A 26,565-nucleotide genomic window follows, 5' to 3' on the forward strand; every position below is an offset into this window, starting at 1 on the left:
CCTGGCTGACTAAACCTACGGGAGGAGGAAGGCCAGGCCACAGACTCAAGAAGGACAGACACACGGGTGTCAAGACAAGACTACCATCTTCTCACTTATAATCTGGGAAAGGGAAACGTGTCCGGGGAGGTCTGGGTTAGGGCTCAGCAGCCAGTTAGTTATCTTGTTAGGTGGAGGACAGAGCTTCACTGTGGCACTGTGGGGAGAAAGAGAAGAGGGTGGTAAAAATTCCTGTGCCCTCTGCCCCGGCCTCAGCCTCTGCCCTTTAGATTCGCTTGGCCAGCAGTGGGGGTTGAGTTTTCCCTTCCCCACCCAGCTGGACGTCAGGTTAACCCAGCTTCATCGAGCCCTTGATTCCTGCAGTCTTGAACCCCAAGCTGGCGTGTTCTGACTTCCCAAGCAGCTGCTAGAGGTCAGCCCTCACTGGAATCCTGAAGAAGGCATGTTTCTGATCGGATTCAACAGTTGGTAAGGGGACAGCAGAACACTAGGAACTGGGTCGGCCTGGCAGAGCGGTGCGTGGAGAGTGATCCCTTGTCTGCTGGGCTGTCATCAGAGCCGGGGGCGTCACGGCTGGGGAGGGACCCTGGAGGCCCATGTGAATGTCAGCCGCCTCTGAGGGACTTGGTGAGCGGCCTCCCCATCAAGTGTGTCTGTTGGACGGAAGCCTGAGCCGGGAGAGGGAACGGCATGTGCAAAGTCCCAGGGGCAGGAGAAAGCACAGCTGGTTTGTCCAACCCCCAGCTGTTCAGTGTGACTGGAAAACGGGGGGCGCCAGGAGGGGGTACCTGAGGCTGGAGAGGGGCTGGGGGTGGCAGATTCGGGACCCTGACACCTGGCTGAAAGGTCCCAGGGCCGCTGGGGGAGCCCTAGGAAGGCTGTGCGCAGGTCAGCCATGGGTACAGGGTGCCCTCGAGGGCCGGGAGGTGGAACTGGAGAGAGACGAGGCGGGGTAGGAGGCTGGGGTGGAATTCAGGAGGCAGAGGACAAAGCAGGCTGAGGCTGTGGGGCAGAGGGGCAGGGACGGGAGACACAGAGCTTGGGGACAGGCCGTGGAAGGGGGCTGTCCTCCGGGCCCTCCCAGCCACCCCCGCCCCGGTCCTCCGCCACTGTCCATGCTGGTTTCGATGCTGTGTCCACACACCTCCGCAGCTGCACCGGAAGCCTTACTGATCATTTGCTAAGCTCTTCGCATCCTCATTCACCTCTTATTTGTCCTTCGGCTCCTATGGAGAACCCCAGGCTCCTGCCCAGGCGGGGTCAGGTGCTACCCCACCCGACCCCACCCTGTGTTGCCTCTGTGCCCCCCACCTGGCAGTGTCCCTGCTGGGGCCCAGTCGTACTCCTAGAGGGCGCAGGTCTGCCCCGCACCGTCCGCTTTGTAACGGCCGTGGATGAGGGTCAGGCAGGTGGAGCGTAAGGGTCCCCCCTCCTGCCGCCCCCAGGCTCACCTCGGACTTCCAGCTTGCACTCGGCCAGGGCCTCTCCCAGCTCGTTGACGGCCCGGCACGAGTAAGTCCCTGAGTCGAAGGGGGATGGGCGGCGGATGTTCAGCGTCAGGACCCCCTGGTGGTTGGTCATCACGAACTTGGGGTCTTCGCGGATCTCCATCTTGTTCTTCATCCAGACCACCTTGGGCTGTTGAGCGGAGCGGAGAAGGAGGCCGCGTGACGGAGGGTGCCCTGGCGCTGGCACAGTGGGGCCATGGGAAGCAGTGTGGCATCTCCTTTTGGCTCTCCCACCGCCTCATTGTGACTGGCAGATCCTCTCTGACCCTCGGTCTCCTCTTCCGTAAGAGCAAGCGCTCCCCCTTGTAGTGGCCCCCAGGGCGCTGTGTGATTTGGCCCCGTCACTCCTATGCCCTTGCCTCCCGCCCCTCGCTCGCTCTGTCCAACCCATGGGCGGCCCTGCTGCTCCTCAGACCGGCCAGGCCCCCAAACAGCACCTGCCTGCCTTTGAGGTCTCCGCTCCCATGTCACTTCCGGGCCCTAGACTGGAACAGGAATGCCTGCTTGACACTCTCACAACTGCCTGCATTTCCCTAGCAGACCTTCCACCCTTTCTAATTTTCTTAAGTAACTGATTGATTTGGCCGCCTCGGGTCTTAGTTGAGTCATGCGGTATCTTTTGCTGTGATGCGCGGACTCTGGTTTCAAAGTGCAGGCTCAGTTCCTCCTTGGCAGGTGGGACCTTAGTCCCCCAACCAGGGATCGAATTCTCGTACCCTGAATTGTAAGGTGGATTCTTAGCCCATTGGGCCTCCAGGGAAGTCCCCATGTAATTTCATTGTCAACCAGGTGGCACGAGTGGTAAAGAACCTGTCAGCCAACTCAGGAGACAAGAGACCTGGGTTCGGAGCCTGAGTTGAGAAAATCCCCTGGAAGAGGGCATGGCAACCCACTCCAGTATTCTTTACCATCCAAGCCCTCAAGGAAGCCCCCATTCCCGTATTCTTGCTTGGAGAATCCCACGGACAGAGGAACCTAGCAGGCTACAGTCCATAACGTTGCAAAAAGTCAGAAATGACTACAGCGACTTAGCACGCATGCACGTGTAACTTCAGAGGAATGGCCGTCCTCCCCACTATAAAGGAACTCCTTGTTCAGTTCACCAGCACATAGAAAGTCTCTGAAATATGTGGGTTGAAAGAATGAATGATGTAAAGAAGCAAATGAAGTGAATGAATGAATTGAATAAACGAATGAATTGGCAGGGGATGAGTGAATAAATGGAGTTAGTGAACCAAACAGTAAGCAGCAGATGACGGAATCCACGGCAGGCCTACCGGGGCTGATGCTGAAAACTGGAGTTAGACCAGCAGATGGCAAAATGTGTGAAAAGGGTCAGGCAGTCAGTAATTTAGGCTTCCTGAGCTCTATGGTCTCTGGGCCAGAGACAACACACGAACTAGTGTGAACAGCCGTGTTCCAATAGAATCTTATTTAGTCATGTGAAAGCAAAATAACAAAAGAGGAAAAAAAGGATTAAAAAATCTTATTTCGAGGAACCAGTGGCAGACAGATTTGGCCTGAGGGCCATAGTTTGCAGCCCCTGGTCTAGGTGGGCCCTTGAGAGTTCAAGACAGCAAGTGTCCACATTCCCAGACAGCAGCCTGGAAACTGGACGGGGCAGGAAGATAACAGGGAGCCTCGAAGTGTTAGACCCCCTCCACCCCAAAGATTCCTGTTTTTGAGGGAAGTGGGAGTGTAATGAGCTGAGATTTGCGCTCTGGCTAGAGGAGAGAGACAGGAAGTGGGTGAAAAGCAAGCAAGTCCTGGGGCTTCCCTGGTGGTCCAGTGGTTAAGACTGCACTACCACTTCAAGGGGCACAGGTTCCACTCCTGGTTTGGGAAACTGGGATCCCCCATGCCACGTGGCACAGACGAAATTAATAAACACAAAGGAAACACTTTCCGCTAAAAGCAGATCCCATGAGCAGACAAGAGAGAACTCAGGAGGAGGAGCCCACGCAGTGGGAAGACGAGGAGGCTTCACCGTGGAAGGTGAAGATGTTCCTCCAGGGTCACACACACACACACACACGGCACCTTTGGGTGGCCTCTCACGGCACAGTTGAGAGCTGCAGCGTAACCAGCCACCACCACCCGGTCAAATAGAGGCGTCAGGAACTTGGGGGGCGTTCGGAAGTCGTGCTCCTTGTACTCGGGCAACTTGAGGCTCATACCTGGGGGAGGGGAGATGCACCTGTGAGGGGACCGACCCAGACTGTCTCCGACCGCCCCTCCTCCAGCACCAGGTGCCATCAACTCTTAGAGTCCAGGAGGGGGATGATCAGAGGAGTCAAGTTCAAACCCTAGAAAGACTATATATACTACAGATAACCAACAAGGACCTGCTGTATAGTATAGAGAACACTACTCAATATTCTGTAATAACCTGCGTGGAAAAAGACTCTGAAAGATGACGAATATACGTATATGTAGAATTGAATCACTTGGCTCTCCACCTGAAACTAACTCAACATCGTAAATCGACTATTCTCCAAAACAAACCCAGAGAGAGAAGGGGGACTGGGACGGGCCCTGAGCGGGTGGGGGTGGCCAGACCTGTCTTGACGATCCGGGCTGTGTTCTTGGAGACGCCAGGCGAGTCGCTGAGCCCACAGATGTTTTCGCTGTAAACTCGGAAATAGTACTCGTTGCCCATGATGAGATCGGACACGGTGCAGGAGGTGTGCCGGTTACGCTCAAAAACCGTGAACCACTCCTGCAGCGTGGGGGACAGGGAGGGGCCAGGAGAGTTAGGGACACGGACCCAGGAAGGGCGTCAGGAAAGCAGACGCCTCGCTCACAGAACCTGCCCTTCCCAGTAGCTCTGTTCACAACAACCAGGAGGCGGGAGCAACCCGGGTGCCCATCAGCGGCTGAATGGACAAACGAAACGTGGTCCGTTCAAGCCAGGGACTGGTAGGGGAATTCCCTGGTGGTCCAGTGGTTAGGACTCTGTGCTGCCACTGCAGAGGGCCAACAGGTTCCATCCCTGGCTGGGGAAGCAAGATTCTGCAAGCCAAATGGTGTGGCCAAAACTAACCAAACAAACAAGGGAATAGCACTCAGCCATGAAAAGCACTGAAGCTTGGATACCAGCTACAATGTGGAAGAACCTGGAAAACATGATGCTGAGTTGGAAGGAGCCAGACACAGAGGCTCACAGCGTGTGGCCGTGTCCAGATGCAATGCCTGGGATGGGCAAATCCACAGAGACGGGACACAGATGGGGGGCTGCCAGGGGCTCGCTGAGGGGGGGAGGAAAGGGACTGCTTGATGGACACGGGGTTTCCGTTCCAGGTGATGAAAATGTCTTGGAATGAAATAGGGTTGCACAACATTGGGAAGGTGGGAAATCCCACTTAAAAATGTATGCATGCTAAGTTGCTTCAGTCATGTCTGATTCTTTGCGACCCCATCCATGGACTGTAGCCCGCCAGGCTCCTCTGTCCATGGGGATTCTCCAGGCAAGAATACTGGAGTGGGTTGTCATTCCCTCCTCCAGGGGATCGTCCCAATCCAGGGATCGAACCCAAGTCTCTTACATCTCCTGCCTTGGCAGGTGGGTTCTTTACTACTAGCACCACCTGGGAATTTTTGTTAGGTGAATTTTGCCTCAATAAAATGAAAAAGAAAACCTATTAGAGTTTCCCTGGTGGCCTAGTGGTTAAGAAGCAACTATTTCACTTCTGTGGCCCAAGTTCAATCTCTGGTCAGGAAAATAAGATCCCACAAGCCACACGATGAGGCCAAAAAAAAAAAACCTATTATGCACCAAATCTCAGCCAAAAGCCTTTCCTCCCGCCCCCGGCCCATTCTCCCCATCTCTCAGTGCCTCAGTTCTGCGCAGCTGGGAAATGGGAACAGCCCACCTGCTGTAACATTTCCTCCCCTTTCCCTGGCGCCGCCCCGGCCCCTCGCTCACCATGGTTTTCTTGTCGGCTTTCTGGACCAAATACCCCGTGACCTCGCTGTTGCCGTCATCCCTGGGGGGCTGCCACTCCACCAGCGCGTTGGTACCCCACACCTCTTTCACCATCACGTTCTCCGGGGGCCCTGCCTTTTCTGGAAGGTGGGCGGGCTGTTAGAAGGCAGCCCGAGCATCTCTAAACGTCCAGCGCCTCACTCCTCTGGGCCGCCGCCCATCCCCGCCCCTGGCGGGGCTCAGCTTCCCCGCCCGCATTTCCTCCCGTTCTGCCCCACCCTCCGTGCCAGCCTCTCCACTTTCCGCGTCCGGGCTCATTGTCCGCCCCTCCCCGCCCCTGGCCGCGCACCCACAACCCGGATGCGGATGGTGGCCGTGTCCTTCATGTTCTCGATCTGCACCGTGAGCTCGTACTCCCCGGAGTCGGAGCGGGCCGCCTGGCGCACGAAGAACACCGTGTCGAAGTCGCTGGTGCGCACGTGCACGTGGTTGGTGTCTATGGGCGCCCCGCCCTTGGTCCACACCACCTGCGGCCGCGGCTTTCCCTGCCGGGAGGTGGAGAGGTACGGGGTGGGGCGTGTCGGTCAGCCTGGGTCTGACCCGCGGGAGCTGACCCCTCCTCACCCCTGCGCCCCGCTCCCCGCCCGCAGCCCGCAGCTCGACCCACCTGGAAGGGGATAACCAGGTTGAGATGCTCCCCGACTTTGCGGACGTAAGTCTGGCGGAGGTGGCGGGGTAGCCGGATTTTGGGTTGCTCTGAGGGTACAAACCCAGAGAGGGGCTCAGCGCTGGCAGGGGTGCGGGGGGACGTCCCAGGGAGGGACAGAGACCAGGGGCGACCAGGGGGAGGCCCTAGTGACCACACCAGCTTAGTCTTTCGGAGAGCAGGGTCGGGGGGCCAGGAGGTGCTCACCCACAATCTCCCGGATGGTGACCGGCTGGGCCAGGGTGGCCGGCTGGCTGCGGCCCGCGATGTTGACCCCGACCACGCGGAAGGTGATTTTGGCTCCTGTGGGGAGATTCTTGACGGTGAAGCCACAGCGCTCCACGGGTTCCGTGTTAGCAGGGATCCACTCGTCAGCTATGAGAGAGGAGCCAGGCTGGGGAGCATCCTTCAGGACCTTCCTAGGGGCCCCCTCTGGGTCGTGTCCCTCCAGTGCCTCGGGGCCCCACCGCAATGCCTAGCTGCAGCTAACATTTCTTGAGCTTGTCTCAGGACCAAGTCGGAGCTGATTCATGTTAGTTCATTAATTCCTGCCTCCATAGTTATCCCCATTTTAGAGGTGAGGAAACTGAGGGTCAGAGAGGGTAAAGACTTAGGAGTGGTAGTTAGAGAGGGCCCCTCGGATTTCCTGCCTCTGTAATAGGTGACTTTCCATCTTGGTTTCTTTGCCATGGGTTGGTGAGCTCATATGGATCAGACCAAGAGTTGACAGGGTGAACTCTAACAAAAGTAGATTCTGAAACACAGATTGGGGAAGGGAGGGCAAGGTGAGGAGTGGAGCAAAGAGCTCTGGGAAGAGAAAGGGAAGAAACTGACCAGAGTCCAAGCATCCATCATTTACATGCATCCCCGGATGCGGTCATCACTGCATCCCATCAAGGTGGGAACTGTCTTCACCATTTTTAGATGAGAAAGTGGAGGCTGAGAGACTTGCCCAAGGTCACACAGTTAAAAAGTATAGGGTAGGGCCAGGACTGGAACCCACATCTGTCTGACTTAAGGCCTGGGATATGGCGTCACTGTGTTCCCTGTGAGAGGACCACGTTGGAGACATCCCCAGAGCCCGGGCACTGGGCCTGTCATGGAGTCACAGAGCCGTCAACGGCAAAGACGGCTCAGTTTGTTCAGTGAAGGACGGATGGCGAGATGTGTGGATGGATAGATGGATGGACAGATGGTCAGACGGTTAAATGGTCCTGGGGGCAAACAGAGGGATGGAAAGCAGGGAGGGAGATAAGAAAGTGGTGAAGAGATGGATACAAGGATGAACACAATGTCACTGGTTGGGCAGATAATTGGATGAGCCAAAGAGTTTTCCAATGGATAGAGAGATGGCTGGCTGGATGACTGGGTAGTCAAGAGGAAGGAAAGAAGGAAGGAGGGAGAGAGAGAAGGAAAGGAAGGAGGGAGAAATAAGGGAGGAAAAGAAGAAGGATGAAACATCGGTGGGATGGGTAGATGAATGGATAAACAGAATTGAGGAAGGGCAATGCATACTTGGAGGATGCGTAAAAGGTACCGCTGTACAGAGGATGTGTGTAGGAGAGGAAGGAAGGAAGTGGGTAAGGAGAGAGGGAGGGACGGAGGACAAGCTGGTCACTGGGGGCCTGGCTTGTCCCATCCCATCCCAGACTCGAGCAAGCACAGACAGAAGGGCGGCTCACTACGCCAGAGATCTGCCCCATGAACAGTCCCCGGACTGGACGCCCACTGGGGCTCTGCCTGCGTCGCTGCCCCCCACCAGGCCAGGCGGGGTGACTCACAGCCCTCCACGCAGTACTCGATCAGGTACCCATCGATGCCGCCCGCCCCGATCTTATCTGGGGGCCGCCACTTGAGGGTGGTGGTGGTGTCGGTCACGTCCTCCACAGTCAGGTGCTGCGGTTCACTCGTGGGTGCTGTAAGATTCCAGGGAAAGGGGGTGGGGTCAATGAAGGCTCAGGGGTCAGAGCTGGAGTCTCTGGCCAGGAAAGGGATCCATATGGTGACTCAGAGGTCAGCAAGCAAGGATGTGGCATTGCCCATCTTGGGCAATGGGATTCAGGGATTGTGAGGTCTCCAAGGGCAGGGATAGGTGTTAGCATGATAGGTCAGAGGTCAAGGACACATTCGGGAGATAGCACAGAGTCCAGGATCATAAAGGTGAGTGGCGGATGTGCTGGGTGGGGAAGAGGTCAGAAGGGTGCATGGGGCTGGGGGGTCAAAGTCTTGAGTTGTTGGATGAGAGGGGACAGGAGTCAGCAGAGTTGAGAGAGTGCAAGGCCAGGGTGTAGGGCCCAAGATCAGTGACAGGCGGGGCATGGGTCAGGGGTGGGCAGGGGCTCGGGGAGGGTGCAGAGAGGCATCACCAATAGGCATGAAGGGTTTGGTGTTCATGCTGGGCTGCGAGACCCCGATGGCGTTGACGGCAAAGACCCGCATCTCATAGAGGATGCCCTCGATCATGTTGGTGGACTCGTAGGTGGTCTCCGTGAAGACCTCGAAGTTCAGCTTCATCCAGCGCTGGGAGCCCTTCTTCTTCCGCTCCAGGAGGTATCCTGGCAGCCCCCCATAGCAGAGAGAAGTGTAGGCAGTCATGGGGAGGCCTGGGGTCACAGGTCAGTTGGGGGGCAGTCAAGGGTGCAGCAGAAGGTCACATGACCCAGAGAGGTCTGAGGCCATGAATCTTAGGGTCACAGAGCAGTTAGAGGTCACCCATGTGGGGCCAGGGATTGAGAAGGGTCACAGGTCATGAATCAGGGAGTTGGGGGTCACAGAAAATCCTCAGCTGTTAGCGAAAGCCAGGATTCCCAGGTCGCTGGAGAGGAAAGGATGACGGGAAGGCAAAGGGGATGGTGAGAAGACGGAAAACCACGTCTCCGAGGGCGGTCACTGAGGCCGCTGAGGACTCCTGGAGGTCAAGGAGAAGTCGGGGGGCAGGGGAGGTCAGCAGTCATGGCCCTCTGGCAGACAGGCACTCACCGGTGACCGGCCGTCCCCCGTCGTACTTGGGTGGCTCCCAGACCAGGATGGCCCAGTCCTCTCCAACTGACGTGACTCGCACCGCCTCCGGGGGGTCTGGGACATCTGGGCGGGGCGGGGGGAGTCCAGGCAGGATGGTCAGAGGACCCCTCGGGGCCTTGGGGGACCACCCCCTGGCTCAGCTCCTGGGCACCCCCGTGCTTACCCACAACCTTCAGGAGGATGGAGGCCACGTCCTCGCCTACGGGATTGGTGACCTTGATGGTGTAGCGACCCTCGTCGCCCCGCTCCGCGCTCTCGATCACGAAGCTGCTGATGTCGCCTCGCTGCTCGATGCGGACCCTGCCCTCGGTGCCCGTGAACACCTGAACACAACCACCGGGTGGCCTCCGTCCACTTCTCTCCAGACCCGGACCGGCCTCTGCCCCTGCGCGGCTCAGCAGGGGCTCCTCGTGGACCCAGCCGCAGAGGGCCTGGTGGGTCTGCCCCCAGCCTCATCACCACCCCCTCTGCCCTCCTCACCCTCCAGCAAACACCACCCTTCATTAAACACACTAGACCATCTTATCCCCAAGGTGTTACAAAGCTGATCCCCGGGCGTGCGATGCCCTGACCCGCTTCCCGACCCGCTATATCATTACCCATCCTCTAGAACCCACCCAGAAGTCATCTCTTCTGGGAAGCCCTCCTGGATACGCTCAGCTTGGATACCCTCAGGAAGGGGTGGCCCCAGCCCCTGAATCCTCATAGTTTCCGGAACCTCCCTTTATCTCAGCCCCGATCACCCTGGACTGTGGCTCTCTGGGCACCGGTCTGCCTCTCTCCACAAGTGAAGGCTCCAGGGAGGCAGGGGTTACGTGCGATTCCTGGTTGTATCCTCGGTGCCTGAGCATGGAACCCGGCATAGAGGGAAGCTCGCGGCGGGGGTGGGGGGTGCTTTGCGGACTGAAGGAATGAATGAAGACTGAGTCAAGCCTCTCCATTCTGCAGAAGAGGAGACTGAAGCCCAGAAGAGAGGAGAGAAACCGAACCGTCTCAGGGCCCGGAACACACAGGATGAAAGTGTTCGTTGGCTGGATGGGTGGATGGGTGGATAAGTGGACTAATTCAAGGATAAATGGACAAATGGGTTGATGGTTGAATGAATTAATCAATGAATTGATGAATGGAAAGGTGGTTAGATGGATGCGTTGGTGAATGGCTGGATTGACTGATGGATTAACGGGTTCATGGATGGAGGGATAGATGGAGTACCCATCATGTGCTGGGCCAGTACCCTGTGATGAACAAATGTAATCTCCAGTCTGCATCCCTCTGAAGAAGGAACCATACTCCTCAGTTTCCAGACAATGACAGCGAAGCTCAAAGAGGGGAACCAGCTTGCCTAAGGCCACCCACCAGGGCTGAGAGGGAAGGGTCAAGGCACCGGGGAGGCCGCACAACACCTCATCCTCCTTCATCCAGGTGGCAACGGGCCGGGGCTCCCCGGTGATGGACACGTCCAGCCGCAGCTTGTTCCCGGCCACAACCACGATAGAATTTTCCGAGGTCTGCCCGGAGCAGTCCAGGTGGATTTTGGGTGGCTCTGGTGGCAGAGGAGAGAGTCTGGGCAACTTGGGAGTGGTCAGCTGGGCCTCCTAACCCCTCCAGAGGATCCCCTGGGAAGCTGGGTTCCAATAGCCATAGAGAACCAGTGGTCCAGGCCCCCAGCCCCTCCTCCATCAGACCTGGGGGTCCAGACCCCCAGCCCCTCCTCCCTCAGACCCAAGGGTCCAGCCTCCTGCTTAAAGACCATAGCAGCCCCTGGTCCTTACCTTGCTTGGGGACGTACTCCACCTTGATTTCTGGCGGATAAAGAAGACCAGATGGTTAGGTCTGTGGCGTCCCTCACCCCACCCTCACAACCTGGACGCAGAGGAGAGGGCCTGGAGTCACCCTGGGACCTGGGGGTGGGGGTGGATTCAGGCCCACGACATCCCACCTACCCGCTGTCACCCCCCAATGTACAGTTAGGGCAACTCAATCCTGAAGGGGAGCACCTGAGCCCCCCCGGGGAGGTGAGAAACCCAGAGGCACCCGCACCCAGGAAGTTGAGCTTGGCCGAGAGGGACAGGGCATAGCCGTCGGGCACAAACGTGTAGTCTCCCTCATCCTCAGGCCGGACGTCATCAATCACCAGCTTGTGGATCCTAGGGGAGGGCAGGGCAGAGGTCAGCCTAGGTTGTCCTGGGGACCACCGCAGAGAAACACGCTCCGCGGCACAATCCACGTGCCCAGTGCAATGCCAGTAACTGAAACCCAATCCCACTCTGCTCCTTACTAGCTGTGTGATCTTGGGCAAGTCACTTAGCCTCTCCCTGCCCCCGATTCTTCACCTATGAAGCAGGGGTAATATTGACAATCTATGAGGAGGTTTTTGTAAAGCATTCAGAAGACTCCTCAGCACATGGTAACACATTAGCATTGACTCCGCCCTTACTGGCACCACCAACAGGCAGGGGCCCTTACACAGAGCCCAGAGAAAGGCTATGTCCTGTCAAAAGCTGCTGTCGGGAGACCCACGGGGACACAGTGTTCCGCGGGCGTTGCGGTGGCATTCGGCATCCTACAGATTACCAGGTGTGGATGCTTTGAATTCCAATCCCCTGTTTCCCTAGCTAGACACCCTCCCCTACAAAGTAGTTCCCTTTTTTTTTTCTTTTAATGTTTTTGCTGCACCACACGGCATGTGGGATCTTAGTTCCCCAACCAGGGATCGAACCTGTGTCTCCTGCATTGGAAGCACAGAGTCTTAACCACTGGACCACCAGGGAAGTCCCCTCCATGCCAGAGCCAACTGCAAATGTGGCCACAGATTTCCCTCCCTAGAGTGGTGACCCCTGCAAGGAGACCTCACAGGTTGTGACCTCTTTTGTCCCATCAGTTCAGTTCAGTTCAGTTCAGTCGCTCAGTCGTGTCCAACTCTCGGTAGAAGCGACACAGGGACAGTACATGGCACTCAGAGGCCCTGTTCGCTTCTGCTGTCTCGTGGGACACCTGTGTCGGCCACGGGAATATGCCAGGACCAGCCTCCTGGGGGATGAGAGGTCCCACAGACCATATGGGAGCAGCCCAGCTATCCTAGCAAGGCCCTGAGCGAGTCCAGGATGATGGCCATCCGAGATCAGCCAGCCTCCAGCCACCCCTGAGACTCAATGAAATAAACCCTTGTTCTTTTTATTTTGGCCGCACCACGCAACCTGCCGGATCTCAGTACGCCAACCAGGGACTGAATCCAAGCCACCGCAGGGAAAGCACCAGGTCCTCACCACTGGACCACCAGGGAATTCCCTAAACCCTTGTTCTTTGAAACCGCGAGGTCTGCGGGCCACGTGCACAGCACACTCCGTACCTCCCCACGTGGGAGATGGTGATCCGTTTGCTGGGCCGCACTTCCACCCCGTTCTTGTACCACTTGCCCGTGACCTTCTCATCGGACACCTCACACTTGAACACGGCCTGTTCTGAGGCCTTCACCGTCAGGTCCGCAATGTCCTGCAGGACTTCCAGTTGTTTCTCTGGACAGGGTGGGAAGGAGATGGGGTCATCCAGGTCCAGCCTGTCCGTGAGGGGATTGGACAACACCCACTATGGGCCAAGCACAGTCCCCGGCTCCGGGGATCCAGCCATGAAACAATCCAGAAAAAAAAAAAAAAAAAACCTGTAGGTTTCACGAGCTCACGTTCTAGTGGGGAAACAGATACTGAAGGGAAAACACATAAACTGGAGGGAGTGATGGTTGGTCAGATGGCATCACCGACTCAGTGGACCTGAATCTGAGCAAACCCCAGGAGATACGGGAGGACAGGGAAGCCTGGCGTGCTGCAGGTCGGACGTGACTTAGTGGCTGAACGACAAGAGGGAGTGACGAGGCCTGGGGGAAGGCAGGGAGGCTGCAGAAGGCCCTGCGGTAAAGGGCGGCCTGTGCAAGGACCCGGCACAGGAAAGCAGGCTTATCGACTTGGAAAACAGCCAGCAGGCTGGCGCGGAGTGAGGGAGGCAGACGAGGGAGATGACGCAGGCTGGGGCAGACCCCGAGGGCCACAGACAAGGCTCTGCACTGACTCTGAGGGAGGTGGAAAGTGTTGCGAAGATGGCTGGGGTCTGACTTTTTTTTTTTTTTTCATTTAAAATTTTTCAATAAAACAGTGCACTTGTATGGCTTAAAAATAAAATGATAGGGGCTTCCCTGGTGGCTCAGTGGTGGGGAGGCCGCCTGCCAATGCGGGGGACACGGGTTCGATCCCTGGTCTGGGAGGATCCCGCGTGCCGTGGAGCAACCAAGCCCGTGCCCCACGGCTTCCGAGCCTGTGCTCTAGAGCCCGGGAGCCACAGCTACTGATGCCTTTACATCCTCAAGCCTGTGCTCGGCCACAGGAGAAGCCGCCACAGTGAGAAGCCCGCGCGCTGCAAGTAGAGAAGAGCCCATGCAGCAGTGAAGACCCGCACAGCCAAAAAAAATAAATAAAATTATGAAAAAAATGAAATGATGAGAGGATGTACATATAGAAGGGGAGATCGCTCACCTCCCACCGCCAACTGTCCAGGTCTCAGTCCAGTCTCCAAAGACATTATAGCCAGCTCACAGCCGTAAAAGCAAAGACGCACACACAGTTTCTTTCCTCCCTCCTCCCCTCTCTCCCTTCCTTCCTCTTTCCCTTCCATGCAAATAGTGGCATATTTGCTTCTTCACCTAACAATTTACGTTGCAAACCCTTCCAAATCAACAGAGTTCTTTTTATGGCTACAGATGGATAGATGATCATTTATCTGGCCCATCAATGACTCAAGCTTTTCTCTTTTTTTTTAAGAATTACAGGGGACTCCCCTGGTGGTGACTCAGTGGCTAAACTCCATGCTTCCAATTCATGGGCCCCATGTTCAATCCCTGGTCAGGAAACTAGATCCCACATGCTGCAACCAGAGTTCACACTCCACAACTAAAGATCCCGCATGTGACCACGAAGACCCCGTGCAGCGGAAGAAATAAAAATATTTTTTTAAAAAAAGAATTACAGGCTCACAGGAGTTGGGGGGTGACATCTCTTGTAAATGTAGTCAACTGCACCAGAAATTGACATGGGTCCTATCCCCGTGAGCTAGACCACAGAATGTGTCCCGTTTCCATCGCCCGACATTTTACAAGGATTGCTCTGGCTGGCATGGGGGTGGGGGCACCAGTGTAGAAACAGAAGGAGAAGCGCAGAGACTACTGCACCGGTCCAGGCATAAAGGGACGGAGACCTGGGCCAGGGGTGGGCAACGGAGGTGGAAGGAAATTGTCAGATTCAGAATAGCCTTTGAAGGTGGAGCCCCCAGGATCTGCTGGTGAATCGCATGCAGGGTAGGAGGCAAAGAAGGAGTCAGGAAGAATGCCAAGACTTGGGGCTTGGGCCCCTTGGAGCTGCCTGTTGAAGCGCACGCAGTGCAGCCCCTGCCCCAGCCCCCGGGAGGCCCCGCACCTTCCACAATGAGGTCCGCCTCACACTGGCCACCGTTGGTCATGACCTGGTAGCGCCCCTTATCCTCCATGGTCACTTCCGAGAAGATGAGGGTGTGACGCTTCCCATCCTTCTTGAGGCGGTACCTGGCCTTGAAGGAATCCTCCCGAGTCAGTTCCACACCATCTTTCAGCCTGGGGGGAGGGGGAAGTGAGGAATCCATTTGGCCTGGAGTCTGGATGTCAGAGGTGAGTCAGGGGTCAGACAGTCCTGAGCAAGAATAGGGGATCAGAAGGGAAATCAAGAAAAGGAGGAGAGAGAAAGGTTGACAGAGGTCTAGAGTAGATGGGTCACAGGTCAGAGGAGAAAAACAGGAAGAAGTGGTCACAGGCCACAGGACTCCGTTGGAGGTCAGGAGACAGAAAATGAGGTCATGGGAGAGGTCAGAGTGTAGAGGAAGTTCAGGGTCACTGAGATAGGGCAGATATCATGGCCTCAGAAAATGATGTTTCCCTGCCTGGGCCACTCCTCCCACTTCACTTCTACTTCCTCATCATTTGAATATCAGCTCAATTGTCACCTCCTCCAGGAAGACTTCCCTGACCTCCTGAGTCCCTCTCTCCTATTAAAAAATGGTTACAGCATCAGTTATTGCTCCTCTGATATACTTGTCAAAATAGAACTCTGATAATTATTTCTGTGATGACTTGATTAATGCCTCTATTTGTCTCCAATACACACACACACAGACACACACACACCACATCCCAGCAATTTGCCAGATCATAAACTGAATAAGGGCAGAAGCCATGTTGATATATTTTCTCCCCATTTTATCTCCAGTACTTTGAAGTGTACCACCACACAGTAGGTGCTCAATAAATACTTGTTGGGTGGGGGAATAGATGTCAGAATGGATAAATGGATGGATAGATGGTTGAGTGGGTGGATGGATGAGATGGATGGCTGAATCAATGAGATGAATGGGGGGATGGGTGGATGCAGGATAGATAAACGGATAGATGGACGGATGGATACATGAGTGAATGGACCAAACGATGGATAATTGGTTGAACGGGTGAATAAATAATTTAATGAATCAGAACTAGCAGGGATCCAGAAAAAGACCTGGAAGGGCAGAGGTCAGAAGTTTCAGGAAGAGGTCATGAGTGAAGATCAGGAATTATAGGGAAAGGCTGAGGTCTCCCGGAAACTATTGGGTAAAGGTCTGAAGCCTTCAAGAGAGATCCTAAAGACCGAGGCTGAGGCAAAGATGCTCTGGGCATCTGTATGGAGATCAGGGGTCATGAGTCACTTACCACATGACTTGGGCACCCTCTTCTGACACCTCCACTGTCATTTCTACCCGATCGCCCACAAACACCTGCTGGTCCTCCAGGGGTGTGACGATCAAGACTGGGGGTTCTGGAAAGAGACTCATAGACTCAGAGAACAAACGCATGGTTCCCAGGGGAAGGATGGGGAGAAGGAAGAGCTAGGGAGTTTAGGATGGACATGTCCACACTGCTATGTTTAAAATGGATAACCAACAAGGACCTACTGAATAGTACATGGAACTCTGCTCAACGTTATGTGGCAACCTGGATGGGAGGGGAGTTTGGGGGAGAATGGATACATGTACGTGTATGGCTGAGTCCCTTCACCGCTCACCGGAAGCTATCACAACATTGTTTGTTAATCTGCTATACTTCAAGATAAAATAAAATGTTTTTTTAAAGACTGGGGATTCTGGGGGCATGGGGAGAGAGGAGGTCAGTAGTCTCCTGGTAGCCCCACAGGAGGTCAGTAGCCCCACTCCCCAAGCTCACACCCAAATCTCGGCCTCACCTTTGACAAAGAGCTCGGTGAAACACTTCTCGTCTTTGACGACGACCTCATAAGCAGCATCGTCCGCCAGCGTGCACTTGTTGATGGTGAGGATTCGCTTCTTACCAACGTTCTCAAACACGTATCTGGTGCAAAAGTCTCAGCTCAACCCAGGGCACAGAGGGGATCCTCCATCCACCCATCTAGTCTCAGGACAAACCACTCCCTCTCAGAGCCAAGTTGAGTGGGAAAGGGGTCAATGGTCCAAGTTCTAGTGTTTAAAAAACCACAGCAGAAATGCTACTGTCCACCCATAAGCACCTTCTTCCATTTAGCAGCACCACACAGCAACCCACCTAAAGAACTACATTTCCCAGACTCCTTTGCAGCTAGGATGGCCACACCACTGAGCTTGGACCAACAGGATGTGAATGGAAGAGATGGGCATAACTGCTGCCGCTGCTGCTGCTGTAGGTCATCCCTAATTTTGTGATGCTTGTTCTAGACTTCTCTCCTTCCCTCTTCCTGTCTGATAGATACAGTTGTCCCCATGACCCAGTTTCAATCATGCAGATGAGGACAAGGCCCTAAGAAACGGTGTAGCCAAAAATGTGGAACCTGGATCTAGGTCAATCAGCTAGAAACAGCTTTCTCTCTAAACTACCGTGTTCTGGAGACGCTTTATCATAGTGAGTTAACCTGTATCTTAATGAACATAACTTTCCTTCACATCCCATATGCTCATGATGAGAAACGTAGAAAACACAGCCAAGGGCAAATTAATAAAAGTAGAACCCATCCATAATTGTTCTGCCAAGAGATAACTGCTACAAACATTTTGACCTTTGTCTTTTCAATCTTTTTATATAAAATCTATATGTAGATTTACATTTTGTGTAGCAGAAATGAGAACTCTTCTTCTGCACATAACACTAACCTTCAACAGCTTCCCATGTTAGTGTAAGTTTTAGAATATCTTTTTCAGTGACAGCATAGCACCTTAGTATGGCATTGTATGCTTTGGTTGTTTTCCATTTTTTGCTACAGCAGCAAACAATCCAGTGAACATCCTTGCAGCTAAATATGCATAACCATGATTAGGCCCTTATGAAAAATACCTAGCATTGCACAATCTAAAAGCTTTTGAATACACTACCCTTTTGCAGATTTGCCAATATACATTCCCACCACCAACATCTGTGGACCCATTTTCCTGTGTCTTCTCCAGCACTAGGTCTTATCATTTTCTAGTCTTTGCCCAATTGGAGAGCAGAAACACCATTGTTGTTGTTTTTTCCAGTTCCCTGGCCCTGAAGCATGTGGGAATTTAGCTCCCCGACCAGGGGTTGAACCCACACCCCTTGCAGCAGAAGGCAAAGTCTTAACCCCTAGACCACCAGGGAAGTCCCAAGACCGCTGTTTTCATTTGTGTTATTATTGGTGATGGTGGTTGTGTTTGCAAGGTCGAATATGTACACAGTGTATTGGCCATTTGGGTTGCTTCTAACTGAATCCCTGTTCTTACTGCCTTTGTCTATTTTTCTACCCACGTATCACTGTCTGTACTTTTCATAGGGATGAGGGAGTGCGCTTTCTGGGTTAAGAGTAGCCAGTCGTATTTCTGGGAGCCAGTCCCTCTCTCTGGGACTTGGATTCCCTCCAACCCTGGCTCTACCCCCCACACATACTTGCTACTCGGTTTGATTTCCTGGCCGTTCTTGAACCACTTGAGGGGAAGGTCTGGGTCACTGATCTCTACCATCAGCTTGATCTTGTTGCCTCTGTCCACTTGGTAGGCTGGATCCAGCTTCTTTGTGAAGGCTGGAGATGGAGGGATGTGAGTGGGATGGAGCTGAGATGTCCTCAGTGCTCTGAGCCACCAAGGCTCCCTCCCCAGGCCACCAAGGTCAGAAACCCTCTTATGAACTTGGAGGCCCCTGAGAACACGGCTCTCTGTTACTTCTCAGAGTGGGACCTCCCAAAGATAAGTCCCGGGTCCAACCATTGGCTGCCCACGATGCTGGAGTCCCCGTGGGCAGGGCCCTTCTCCCCTCAGACCAGCACTGACCTGCGCTCTTCTTGACCTCGACCTTGGCCTTCTTGAGCCGCTTCAGCATGCCCCGCAGGTCGGTGATGCCATACTGGAAGGCGATCCTCTCGTACTCGCTCTTCTTTGCCCCCTTCAGGAGCTCCCAAATCTCTGGCGGGATGCCGAGGTCATCGTCATCTTTCTTCTTTTTCTTCTCCTCCTCAACAACCTGCCTGAAGGTGGGGCGCCAGGCAGTGAGGAGGTGGGGGTCCCCCGCCTCCACCTCCCGCTTCCCGTGTCACTTTCCCTCTCGGGGTCTGTTATTCCTTACCCTGTCCCACCCGGTCCATTGCCCAGCCGCCTTCCTCCCTGGCCTCCTGACCTCATCCCGTCTCCTCCCCCCCAGTCTGTTCCCTCCTTGGCCCCCGAGGGCTATTTCTGAACCCCTACATCAGATGCCATCCCTTCTCTGTTCAAAACTCCTCCGTGGCTCCCCACTGCTCTAAGGAGGAAACCCCAGCTGCTCAGCCTCACAATCACGACGTCACCCTGGACCCATCCCCACTCCCCCCACTACCCAAACAACCCTACTTTCCTTTTCCTGAATGTTCCGGGCTTGCTCCTGCCTCCCTGAGCCTTTGCACAAAACGTTTCCCTGCCTAGATGACCTCTCTCCACCTGCTCTTCATCCCCCAAGATCGAGTGCCAGAGTTCCCTCCTCCAGAGGCACTCCCTACACTCCCAGCATAGCAGCTGCCCTCACTCTGGGCTCTCACAAGGCCCTCGTGGGACCGTCTCTCTGACCACACTACACAGTCCTGGTCTGTGTCCGTGTCTGCTGGACCAGACCCATCTTCCCAAGGCAATGAGCGACCCAACGTCAGGGAACCAGTCAAACTTCTCTCTGTTCCCTGATCTCGGCTCAGGGCCTGGTAGACAGGAGGCCTCAGAAGATGTTTGATGAGTGAGAAAGTGAGTGGATCTCTGGAAAGAAGGGAGGAAGGGAAGGGAACAAAGGAAGGATAGATGAGTGGGCGAATTTGGGGACACGTGACTATCTGGACTGATGCACAGAGCATTAAGTGGGGGACTGATATGTGGGTGGAGGGGTCCATAGATGGTTAGGCTGGTGGATGAACGGGTCAATGGATGGGCAGATTGGTAGAGAATGGATGGCATTAAGATAGGTGGATGGGTTGGTGGAGAAAGGCTGAGTGCGTTGGGAGGAGCTGGCTGGGTGAACATGTTGATGGAATATGGCTGGTAAAGACAAACAGATAAATCTATCAGTAGGTAGAACTGTTGTGGATTTCGTTATGGGGATTGATGAGTGAATGGAAGGATGGATATATGGACCAGCAGATAAGGAATAACTGAGTGACTGGACAAGCGTCATGTTGAATCACATAAAATGGCCAACATTCAATCCTTTTTTTTACCTACACAATAGCAATTGCATATAGATGAGTCTTGGAGAAGGAAATGGCAACCCACTCCAGTATTCTTGCCTGGGAAAATCCCATGGACAGAGGAGCCTTTTAGGCTACAGTCCGTGGGGTCGCAAAGATCGGACACGACTGAGCGACTAAGCACACAGCGCAGAGATGAATCTAACAGAGCGATCTGGGGGATGTGCCACTGAGCGTGCCACTGAGGAGGTGAACAGCTGATAGAGGGAGGCCTGGCTGGGCGAGGAGGTAGAGGAGGAGACGGGTGGGTAAGATGTTGGACTCAGTTGAAAGAGAGATGCAGGTGCAGACAGTCACAAGTGGGACGGTGGGTGCAGGGCAGACGACAGACGGTGGAAAGGCGGATAGACGGATGCCTCGATTGGAGGGGAAGTGGAGGATGGAGTTGGTGGGTGCAGGACGAATGAATGGGGCAATGAATGGGGGGCTGAGTGCAATGGCCAACGCATGGGTGGACAGACGGGAAGATGGTGAGTCTGTCCACCATCTCACCATCTTGTGCAGACCTGGAGCAAGCTGTGCAGGCCTTGAGGGAAGGGCACTCTACGTGGGCCGAGCGATGGGCAATGGGTAGGTAGGTGGATAAGTGGATTCGTCGGTGGATAAACAGGTAGCTGGTTGGATGAACAGAGGAGTGGGCAGGCTGATGACTGGCAGGGCTGATTAGCAGACGGATGGATAAGTAGCCGGTTGGAAGGTTGGATGAGTGGACAGACTGGTGGGGAGGTGGGTGGACAGACTGGTGGGGAGGTGGGTGGACAGGTGGATGAACAGGTGACTCAGAGACTGAGGGGATAGGAAGGTACATGTGAGGGTGGTGGGTTAGAGGGTGGGTCGGCAAGCAAACTGACAGGCGGATGATTGGTTGGGTGGGGTTGAGGGTAAAGATGTGGGTGGAAGGTGGATGGACAGGTGGCAGGGTGGGTGGGGGGGTGGGTAGATGGGGGGCTGGAGTCCCAGGGTAGCAGTGGGGAAGCGAGGGGGGCAGGGGGACCTCACCCACCCTCTTTCTCCTCCTTGAGCCCCTGTCTCCCCTTTCCATGCCAGGCAGAGTGGACTCACCTCTTCTTCAACAGCCCGCTGAAATCCAGCTCCCCCGCGGTGTCTGACTTCGCTTCTCCCCTGTGGCCGTTGAAAGGGAGTGTGGACCTCATTAAGGTTCCGACTCTCAGACTCACCCTGGAGCTCCACTCCTAGGCTTCCCTGATCCTTCCCTTCTCCCGCAGCTGCCCCTCCCGAGGGAGACCCTCCCATGGTCCCTGGCACCAGGTCACCCCCCTGCCGCTCCCCAGGGTCCAGGGTCACTTACGATCGTTTGAAGCTCTCTAGACTCTGCCCAGAGGAATCCTGACGAGGCGCTGGGGAGGGGTGATGGGGGAAGAGAAGATAAGCTTGGAGGCAAAGCCTGATCTAAGACCAAGAGTGCCCCTTCCCTCCAGGCCTGCACAACCTCACCCAGGCCCCTTTCCCTCCATCTCGTGGGCCAGCACACCCTGTCTCTCAGACCTGGATACCCTCTGCTTGTAGACTCATTTCCCTGCCGTGCACCACCCTCGCTCAGCAGCCTGTATTCCCCAGCTGAGCCTTCTCCCCAGGCGGGGGCAACATCAGCACCTGTGTCCTCCATATTTAAGCTCCCCCACCACCTGGGCTGAAGACTCCTCAAAATCTGTACACCCTCAGAGCTCCACACACATGCCCCCAAAGCTGTGTAACCTCCCATCAATCCTGTACACCCCCACCCTCAACCCGTTCACCCTTAGACTCACATGAAATAATAGACAATAAAACGGAAAATATATTTAAAAAGCAAAACTTGGGAAACCCTCACTTCTCAAACCCTTACTGCCACTCTCTCAAGCCTGTATGTTGTGACCCTGGAATCTACATAATTCACCTCCTAAGCCTCACATGCACACCTCCAAACCCTGAACCTTTTCACCCCCAAATCTACACTTCAACAGGCTCTAAGATGGTAGACTCTCTCCCCAGTTTTTAATGGTTTCCTTGGTGGCTCAGGTGGTAAAGAGTCTGCCTGCAATGCAGGAGACCCAGGTACAATCCGTGAATCGGGAAGATCCCCTGGAGAAGGAAATAGCAACCCACTCCAGTATTCCTACCTGGAGAAGCCCATGGACAGAGGAGGCTGGAGGGCTTTAGTCCATGGGGTCACAAAGAGTCAGACACAACTGAGCAACTAATACTTTTACTTCCCTTCCAGGTTTTAATACCCTGATCCCTGCCTCTGTGCTCCATCCTCCAAAAACCAGTGCCCACCTCACCCCCACCTCTACACTCTCCCTACACCTGGCTAGTAGATCCGCCCCCTTACCCAGACCCAAGACCTTGGCCCCCACCCCCACCAGCATACCCTCCACATCGATGTTGAAGCCACAGCTGTCACATAAGTCCTTGGCTTTGACCTCGATGCGGTAATCCCCGCGGTCCCCCAATACCACCTTCGCGATGTGCAGCTCCACCGTGTACACCTGGGGGCCAGGCCAAGGGTACCAGTGCATGTGATGACCCCCGGTGCCACCCCGGGCCCCTACAGCCCACCTCACCACTCTCCAAGTCCCCCCAGGAAGGGCCAGCTGTCTCCTCCCATGCCTGGACAATCTTGACCTCTGGGGGCATGCACACCCCGTGCTCAAATGCAGCCTGCTCCTACCGGAACATTCTCCCGGCCTGCCCCGCACAACCTCCAGCCGTGCCCCGGACTCCCTCGCTTCCCCATGGGGGTCCTCACATTGCTGGCGGCGTCGTGGGACTCCTTGAAGGAGAATCGGGCACCGCTCTTGGTGCCCAGCTCCAGCCACTTCCCCTTGAACCACTTGACGGTCGGTTTGGCCGGCAGCTCTTTCCCATTCAACTTGGCCACGATCACAGTATCCTTTCCTGGGAGGAGGGGGGGAAGGGGTGGCAAAGGAGGGTCGGGTAGGAACCGTAAGACCCTACAAGGCGGACTGGGACGCTGGGAGCCTCCGGCCCCACCTCCCTCAGACCCAGGAGCCCCCAGACCCCAACCCCGTCCTCGCCCAGGCGCCCCTCACCAGCCTCCACCGACACGGTGTCTGGCTTCTTCAGGAAAACGCCGGTGGGCTCCTCCGCGGTGGGAGACTGGTCTTCGGGCGGGGCTTCTGCTCAGGAGATAAGATCGGGGATGTGGGGGGGTCTGAAGCGGGCCGGGGAGGGGGGCTGCAGGCCACTTTGGGGGCGGGGTTTAGAGCGAATGACGGGACCTTCTACTGCTCGGCATCAAAAAGACCTTGGAGGCAAAATGGCTTTTCCTGACCTGGGAGGAAACGTGTCATCCAGGTGTGTGGGTGTCCAGGCTCCCCCACCCGTTTGGGCCTCAGTTTCCCCATCTGAGACCCGGATGGTCTTAAACGGAGGCTTTAAAAGGGTAGGAGACGTGTCAGGACGGACTGGGGCGTTCAGAGCTGGGCGGGACTTGCGGACGGATCGGCCAGTTGCTGGAGGCTTGACGGCCAGGCTGAGGGGCTAGGCTCCGCCTTGGAAGCGCTGGGGAGCCCTGCAGGGCTGTGGGTAGGGGAGGGCGCGGTCAGCCCCGGAGCTGTGGGGAGGACGGACCGGAGCAGGGGGCGCGGAGGTACCACCGGCGAGGCCGCGGGTGAGCAGCCAGCTTCCGCTCGGCCCGCGGGAGCGCCATCGCTCTCACCTGTAGGGGGCGCTGCAGGGGCCTCTGGAGGGGGCGCTGCCTTGGGAGCCTGCTTGGCAGCATCTTTGCCCGCCGGGGCCTTTTTGGCCGCTGTGAGGCAGAAGACATTCCCGGTTGAGCACGCGCTCCGTCTTCTCTTCCAGAACCCCGGAGCGCAGGCTCCCGGGCTCCGCCTCCTTCAGATCCTGGACCAGCCGTCCAGGTGTAAATTTATCTCTAATCCGAGAGTCTATGGATCCGGTTTCTCCTTCCCTTCCCCCGGGAAGGCCTTGCCTCATCCACCCGGGCCACCGGGCTCTGACCTTTTAGGTCTTGACGGTATAATTAGCTCTTCCCCTGGGCTGGAAATCGGATACTGGTGCTGACCACAGCATCTTTCACACGCCCTGCCTGCTGGCGCCCGGCCCGCCAGGACCCCAGCTGCAGAGAGGGGCTGGACACCCACCCTTCAGCCTGGTTGGCCTGGTACCAGCCGACAGGACATCCCAGGAGGAAGGGTCCTCTCTGGGGGCTTGTGTCTCCTCCATTCACTGCTTCATAGAGAGGAAGCCCCCTCCCATCCGCATATATATATATATAAAAAGCCCCCCAGTCCCATTCAAAGAAGGGCCCCGAAAACTGTACACAGAGAAAGGCTCTCCAGCCTCTATATGGAGAAGGTCCCCTAATTCCTACACCGGGAAGCCCCAGACCCCATCCAAAGGAGGTGTCCTCATCTTTGTACAGAGAACTCGCCTTACCACGCAGACCAGGACCCCTAATAACTAGACATGAAAGGACCGGACCTCATCTCCCTGCAGAAAAAGGTCCCAATCCTCACTCACAGAAGTGACCCAGGTCCCTTCCCAGAAGACCGCATTCTCAAATGTAAAGGTCCCGATCACCCTGCCAAAACCCTGCAGTCTCCAACCGCAGGACTTCCATCCCCGTGGAGGAAAAGGGACACTTATTCACAGAGAATCTCCATGTGCACCCAGAGATAAGCCCCCAGTTCCCTGCAGAGAAAGGAATCCCCGCCACCACAAAGGGAAAGGGAATCAACCCTCCCCCCCAATACACACCTAACACAGGTGTGGGACCCTCCCCTCCCACCCAAGGAAGGAGCCCCTCCCCAACGGGAGAAGACACCCCATTCTCCCAGCCCCGCGGAGGGGGGAGAGACCCCAGTGCAAACAGGACTGCGTCTCCACAGAGGGAGGCAGTCCCCCAAGCCACCTGGTTTTGCCTCAGGCATGTCGTCTGACTTCCTCCCGCTCCTCCGACCGCAGCGGTGTCCCGATGGGCCCTAGGGAGGACAGGTGGGCCCCCCAGGGGGGGCCCTTTAAGGAGTCGGGAGACTCCCAGGAGGCTCCGGGAGGCATAGACGCGCCTCCCGACCCCACCCTCCCCTGCCGCCCCACATTCCGCCTGTGTGTTCTAAAAGGCGAGAAATAACAGCTGGACAAGGAGAGGTGGCCGAATGCCAGGTCCCCAGGGAGAAGGGGGGCTGGGCTTCCGACACCTGGGCCTAAGGGAGGATGTGCGGCAGGCGGGGACTCCTGGGGCTGGGGGAGGTGGGAGGCTGGACTCCTGAGTCCGGGTGCAGAACCGACCCGGAGTCCAGATTCTTGGATCCCAGAGAAAGGAGAAGGATGAGGGCCTGGACTCTTAGGTCCTAGGCGGAGGGACAGGAAGGGACGGGGTTTGAAGTGGACCAGGGCTCTGAGCCAGGACTCGCATGGGGCGGGGGAGGGTAGGGATGGTGGGGAAGCCAGGGTCTAGAAAACCATTCTTAGTATCTGCAAGGCAGGCGTTTTCGGGAAACCAGAGCCGGGAGGGAGAGTCCGGTTTCCCAGCGTAGGCAGGATGGCTGCAGAGGAGGCGTGACGGGGAGGGCACTGAGGCTCGGGGACTCCGGAGTCCCGCCCCACCTCCGGCGCGGGCCTACACGCAGGTTTGGGGCCCCGGCCACTGGGACCCCTCCTGGGGCCGCGCCCGGCCGTCTCCCCGCCGTGGTTCCCGGAGCGGGCGCGGCGGGCACCGGACGCGGGGGAGGGGCGGGTGCCCCCGCGGGGGCGGGTGGGGGGAGACCGGGAAGGCCCTGGAGGGCTGCCCGGACGTTGGCGCCCTTCCCGGCAGGGGGACCTGCGGCTTTCTGCATGGGGGTGGTGGTGGCTGGACGCCTGGCAGGGGGAGGCGAAGGAGACGAGGAGGGGACAGCGGGAGGGGCGCGTCTTGGGACGCCAGGTGTCTGGGGGGAGGAAGGCGAGGTGGGCGCGAGAGAAGGGAAGGGTATGGGGGCTTCAGCTTCAGGCGGAGGACGGGCGGGCAAGTAACGCCGGCGGAAAGACCCTGGAGTGAGGGAAGACTAGTCGGTCCCGGCTATTTTCCTGCCCGTCGTCACCTCCCGCCCCCCATCCTTTTCCAAAACCCCCTAAGAGCCGGAAACGTCCCCGCCTTCTCGGAGCTTCTAGCCAACCCAGAGGCAGTTTCCTGGTGACGCCACGGGTTGCCAGGCAAACTGCTACGCGGCTCCTGCGGGCCCCGCCGGTGGGTGAAGCGCACGGAGCCTGGAGGGCAAGGCTGTATCCAGCGAGACGCGGACAGAGATCCAGAGGAAGAGGACAGAAGTTCAGAAGGGGGTGGGGACAGAAACCCAGACGGAAAGGGAACCAGGGAGAGGAAGAATTCCGATCATCAAAAAGTCGGAGACAAAAATTGAATCGAACCACCAGTGCCTGCATTTCAAGCCCTTGCCGCGGCCTTCAAGGCTTAGTCTGGTCTGGCTCTAATTGCTTCTTGCATCTCCTCTCATCTCCCCTGAAGCTGCCCCGGTGTCTCTGATGGTCAGCAGGCCTGGGTGGATGGACAGCATCGCAGTCCCTGACAAAGGGTCCCAAGAGATCTGTCTACATTGATATATTTTATTTTATACCACACTTGGGGTAATGATAGTTTTGCAAAAGGTACCTCATTTGCAA

General features: G+C 56.2%; 1 protein-coding gene across 1 annotated transcript; it reads right to left on the reverse strand.

Annotated features, from left to right (window-relative positions):
* Nucleotides 1-67: 67 nt before the first annotated feature.
* MYBPC2 (myosin binding protein C2) lies at nt 68-24,979 on the reverse strand. Its single transcript, XM_055411373.2, has 28 exons — nt 24,821-24,979; nt 23,606-23,695; nt 22,977-23,063; nt 22,673-22,821; nt 22,295-22,412; nt 21,233-21,281; nt 20,986-21,045; nt 18,494-18,687; nt 18,114-18,246; nt 16,447-16,571; nt 15,918-16,023; nt 14,620-14,792; nt 12,510-12,675; nt 11,201-11,307; nt 10,933-10,962; nt 10,564-10,703; nt 9,324-9,483; nt 9,119-9,223; nt 8,506-8,694; nt 7,921-8,055; nt 6,347-6,514; nt 6,101-6,189; nt 5,783-5,978; nt 5,434-5,573; nt 4,068-4,227; nt 3,549-3,685; nt 1,452-1,638; nt 68-196 (listed from the first exon to the last, which is right to left on the reverse strand). The coding sequence occupies exons 1-28, from the start codon at nt 24,837-24,839 to the stop codon at nt 186-188; spliced, it is 3,423 nt and encodes a 1,140-aa protein (XP_055267348.1). The 5' UTR covers nt 24,840-24,979; the 3' UTR covers nt 68-185.
* Between the last annotated feature and the right edge of the window lie 1,586 nt (nt 24,980-26,565).

This window comes from Moschus berezovskii, chromosome 22 (genome assembly GCF_049115385.1).
Source record: "Moschus berezovskii isolate FMDL1 chromosome 22, NW_MosBer_1.0, whole genome shotgun sequence".
NCBI lineage: Eukaryota > Metazoa > Chordata > Mammalia > Artiodactyla > Moschidae > Moschus > Moschus berezovskii.

Excerpts from the sequence above, each read along its gene's own strand:
- MYBPC2 (XM_055411373.2), bottom strand. Across the intron at positions 22,413-22,672 it reads CCCACGACGCCGCCAGCAAT|GTGTACACGGTGGAGCTGCA; the intron begins GTGAGGACCCCC and ends CCTGGCCCCCAG. Across the intron at positions 8,056-8,505 it reads CAAACCCTTCATGCCTATTG|CACCCACGAGTGAACCGCAG; the intron begins GTGATGCCTCTC and ends GGAATCTTACAG.